Source organism: Cyphomyrmex costatus, unplaced genomic scaffold (genome assembly GCF_001594065.2).
Source record: "Cyphomyrmex costatus isolate MS0001 unplaced genomic scaffold, Ccosl1.0 scaffold494, whole genome shotgun sequence".
In the NCBI taxonomy this organism is placed as follows: domain Eukaryota; kingdom Metazoa; phylum Arthropoda; class Insecta; order Hymenoptera; family Formicidae; genus Cyphomyrmex; species Cyphomyrmex costatus.
Genome location: NW_017279223.1, coordinates 164,733 through 169,858, shown reverse-complemented (window position 1 = coordinate 169,858; position 5,126 = coordinate 164,733). Strand labels below are relative to the sequence as shown.

Sequence of the window (5,126 nt, the reverse complement as noted above, 5' to 3'; positions counted from 1 at the left end):
ATATATAATATTTGTTACAACTAGTTTTTGAATAGCAGACTAAACATGACTAAAGTTTTTTTTTTACAGGTTTTAGAAGTGTATTCCGGAAATGTTCTACTAGGTAGCGTTACTGAAGAATGGAGTCTTTGGCGACCAAAGTTTTATATTCGCGATGCATCCGGCCAACCAGTGTTAATGATAAAAGGTCCACTTCTTCGATTTTGTATTGATGTAATTTTTAAGGTACTGCAACATTTCAAATTTTATCTAATTCATGCCACCTATAATATTTTATTATTTTTATTGTAATATATATTATATTATATTAATGTTTTTTTACATTTTTCTTTGAATTAAGATATAAGAATTTTAAAAATTGTATGATAATGAATAACGATATTACAAACTTGATGACTATTTGGTTAATAAACTATGTTTTATTATATATTATAATAAGCGTTAAGATTTTCAGAATTATTCATCAATAATCAAATCAAACAGGTTAAATCTATAGATCAAAAGCATCGTGTTGGCACGATTCAAAAACAATGGAGTGGCTTTGCTCGAGAGATGTTTACCGTTTCCGATAAGTTCGGTATTAACTTTCCGCGCGATCTGGACGTGAAAATAAAAGCTGTGCTGCTAGGAGCATGTATTTTAATAGTAAGTATTGTGCAAATACTACAATCACTTTTTTTTAACAAAAGAGATACAAAGAAGAAAACAAAAGTAATTATAAGACTCAATATGTATAAAACAGTATAAATATAAAAAGGGTAACAAACCAAGTAAATTAACGAACAATTTAATTTAAACAATCATATAAACATATCAAAAACAAACGTTTCGATTCTGATCGGATTATTTTCAATGTTACATAAAATATGAAGTATTATAAAATTCTTCATTAAGTCAAAAAATATTCTCGATTCAATGCAAGTTTCAGTCAATGTTGGTGTCGTAAGCATAATTAATCCTTGTCAAAATAAAAGAAAAAGAAGTAACATGTCCATAAATAAAAATTCCAAGTCACAATAGTAAAAAATATTATAATTAAAAATTAAATAAGATAATTTACAGCAAACAAAAATGAGAATAGCACTGATTTTTGTAATGACAAATAAGGTATAAATGAATGACTATAAAGAAGAAAGACATACAAAGAACCATTATAACGAAAAAAAAATTACACTTCCATTATATGAAAGTAAAATTCCAGAAAATGGAAGCGATCGCCAATGACCTTGACTTTGATATATGTTGTCAGGATGATGACCTTGACAAAGGTCATCAGAGTGATGACCTTGGGAGCTCTCCAACACACAAGTTCGGAAACAGTTTTTAAAATTAATTTTTAATGCAAAAATGAAAATAAGAGAACAACCTCCAATAGGCTTGATTTTGTCAAATGTTATCTAAGTCATTCTCTCTCTCTCTCTCTCTCTCTTCTCTCTGAACAACCATCAAGAGGTTTTAGCCGTCGGTCGGATACTTTGGGCAATGATAATGCCGACGGTACTGTAAATGTTAAGCATCATAACTCGGAAAGTACTTAATGATAAGTAACTTTATTATAGCGTTTTGGAAAGCTCTTGACATCAGCTATTAGATTTTAGAATAAAAGATAGTGTTCCCCATTAAACGAAATCGATTTGATCTTGACTTGACTTTGGTGGTGTCACCCAAAGTCAAACGAATGTGATCAGTAAATAGATCTTTTTAAGCCCTACAATTTTTGTTGGAAATATTTTTCTCGAAAATGCTTTGTTTTCGAGATATTCAATCGTTTCCGGACTTTTGATACACCATGTATGTTTATAACAAAAACAAGACATTATTTCTTAAACTTTTATTAATCACTTTTTGTTAACTTTTTGGCGAACAATCAACGGCTGAAAAAAACCTGTTGGAGATTACTCGAGATCATCACGTTAACGAAATGTTAAGATCAAAATCATCGGTGATTGCTCCCTTTTTTTGTAGTTTTATCCAAATCAATCAATTAATTAGTTTTATTTTCGCTTTAATTACTGTGTTCATACTCTTATTTGCCCAAACATTTGTGTTTTTAATTAGTTTTAATTGGTTTTGAATATTTCAATTATATAAGAAACGAAATTTCAAAGAGAAATTGCTAATGCAAATCAAATTTCTATTAGTATGAATGTAGTTTAATTTTTAGTATACAATATGTTGACTTTAACGTTATTTGTTATATGTTTTAGGACTTTATGTATTTCGAGTGGCGGAATTAAGTCAATCTATTTTAATTTTTAAAAGTAAACCAAAGCGACTTATTCTGATGAACGTTATCAACGTATATAGATACATATATATTTTGTTATTTGAGGAAATACCTCAAAAGGCATGTTTATGCTAACTTATAAGTAAGTATTAAAAATCTCTATCAAAACATATTTTGTAACGCACAAATATCTAAAAAAATATTTAATTATTAAATGCAATTGTAAAGCGAACGCCTTTATACATACATATAGAAGGAATCATTTGAATTCTAACTACAATATTATATGTATTAATACATACACACACACATATATTATTACACCTTTTTGGATCAATTTACGAATAATATTTATTGATTTTATATATAATCGAACCGTAAAATATACATTCGTGAAAATGTAATTAAACTTGTGTTCATTGAAGAGTTCGATTTTTAAAAACTCTCTATTTTATTATGAGCGTGTAATTACCTGTCCATTTAAATCGTTACTCATTTCCAATATATGTATCTATTTTCCTTTTCGCTTAAATTCTTTTAAATATCGTGATGTATAATATAACGATATTAAACTTTCTTCCTGCATTTGCATACACATACGAAAGACAAGTTCTTACTTGATATAATTCAGCATTGAGATTGGCCTCTACTTTGCTGAGACATATACAAAATGTATGCGAGTTGTATGTACAAATGAATCTAAAAATTTGTGAATTATTAAGTATTATTTTTATATAAATATCTTATGTGCGATGTAAAAACTATCGTATATGACAACATAAACATAAACAATTTAAATTGTATATGATAATATACACTTTTTGATTCGTTATAATTTTTGAACTTTGTATGAATATTGCTATGTATTTTATTGTTCGTATAATAAGAGCTTCGCATATTTGTATGGCCTAAACAATGTTCATTTAATAAAATTAAACTTTTATATGTTTTTGTTTGCACGTATTTTTCAATATACCGAAATATAATTTTTGGCGTAAGATATACATAACACAGATATCTAAATACTTTATACAATAAGTCAAACTTAACCATTTATACGTGAATAAAAGACAAAAAGAAGCGTACCAAATACGGTTAAAGTTGCATCTCGATGTCTAATTATATTTTTATGTGAATTATTAAATAATTTTCCAATTCTTCACATAATTCACATTAAAGTATTAGACATCAGAATACAATCTTATCGTATTTGATACTTTTCTTATTTTATAATTAGATTGATAAAAAATCTACTTATTGTACACTTATTTTTAAAACGTTTTTTCAAACAAACACTTTTTATCTTTTTTTATTCGTAATAAATATAGAATTATTAAATTGATTAATGTAAAACGCCAAAATCTTAAAAGTATATATGATCTCCTTTATTAATATTTTGAATAATGATGATATAATTAACTATCATGTTTCTCAATATCAGAATCCTAAATTGAAGATTTACTGCAAATTGTTTAATGGATTATCCCATCATGATGATAAAAAGAATAAAAATAAATATATAAATTAACAATTTCAAAACATGTAACAATCAATTTGAAAAGTTACAATAGAGATATCCTCAGGATTTCACAAATGGTACATCAGGAATTAGAAAGTCGAATAAAATGAGGAGAGTAAAAAAAACACGCAACGAAATATGTAATGTGTATGTCTTTTTATTTTCGTGTTTCATTATTTATATTCTCACCGTACATCTTGTCGAATCTGCTGGTAATACACTGTCTCTATAATATGTCGCAACGCTTGCTCGCGTGTGTTTTGTAGTGCGTGTTAAAATCCCTCGCGCAGATGTTCCTTCTTGGCCTCTCACGTGGTAAAAAAGAGAATGAAAAAACATGAATGTCGCTCTCCACCATTCGCAGACTAGAAAGATCGCAGAGTACTGCGAACAGCACACTTCAGCGATCCTTGATTCTCCGTGGCAATCTCAAGAACACGGATAATTTAAAAACCGTCGTCATCGTATGAATATCTCTTAAAACAGCGACGACATCTTCCTTCTCTTTTCCCTTATTATCTCGTTTAATAGACAATCACGACGAACTGCAGGGGACTAGTACTAGAGCACTACTAATGTGTAAACGCGCATGACTATGTATCATCGATAACAAATGCGATTGCAATCAAAAGAAAAAAAAAAAGAAATAAAAATTAAATAATCGCGAGTGCGTTGCTTCGAGAATATATCCCGACCTTTCAAAATTACATACTAAGAACGAGAAAAAAAGGAACAAGTGAACGAAACTAAAATACTGTCGAATACAACGTGCGGAGTGCGATGTGTGAGCTGATCTTTAATAAAGCCATCTTTTTTATTACATATTTTGTTTCCTTTAGTTTACAATTTTATGTTTTTGATTAGATTAATGACAAGATATCGTACGGGCATAATAAGGTAGAGCGATTAATATTAAATAAAAAAAATATTAGAAACAGAGAGAAATTATGTATTAAAAAATTTCACAAAAAATAATTCTATTAATGTAATATAATTTATAATTATGATTATTTCATATATAAACTAAAATTTCTCTTTATTAATTTAAGCCAAGAAAGAAAAAATAGCAATGAAAAAAAGATGGCTTGAACATGAACAGCTTACATCGTACTTGACAGCGCTAATTACGATAATATTTATATATACGTCGTCTTTATATATGTATAAAGACGAGTAACGCGAAAATGGCTGAAAAGCTCGATGCCGCCGGCGTTAGATCGTCGTTGAACGATTCTTTCATACTCTTGTAATTTATTCTCAGAATAAAATCCTCACGCCGTAGACACAGTTTCCAGCGTAACGTCACATAATACAGTGGCGTCCGACGGGGCTACGATGGAGAGTAAACGAATACGAGATGTGTCAGGGGAAAGGGTGAGT

At 28.8% G+C, this 5,126-nt stretch overlaps 1 protein-coding gene across 6 annotated transcripts in view; it reads left to right on the top strand.

Annotated features, from left to right (window-relative positions):
* LOC108778184 (phospholipid scramblase 1) overlaps positions 1 to 2,406 on the top strand; it is a 22,182-nt gene extending 19,776 nt beyond the window's left edge. For all 6 annotated transcript variants that reach the window (XM_018545292.1, XM_018545290.1, XM_018545291.1 and 3 more), the window contains 3 exons: positions 70 to 225; positions 484 to 645; positions 2,208 to 2,406. In XM_018545292.1, the coding sequence (XP_018400794.1) occupies positions 70 to 225; positions 484 to 645; positions 2,208 to 2,237 (348 nt within the window). In that variant the 3' untranslated portion in view covers positions 2,238 to 2,406. The remainder of the gene's footprint in view (positions 1 to 69; positions 226 to 483; positions 646 to 2,207) is intronic.
* The last annotated feature ends 2,720 nt before the right edge of the window (positions 2,407 to 5,126 follow it).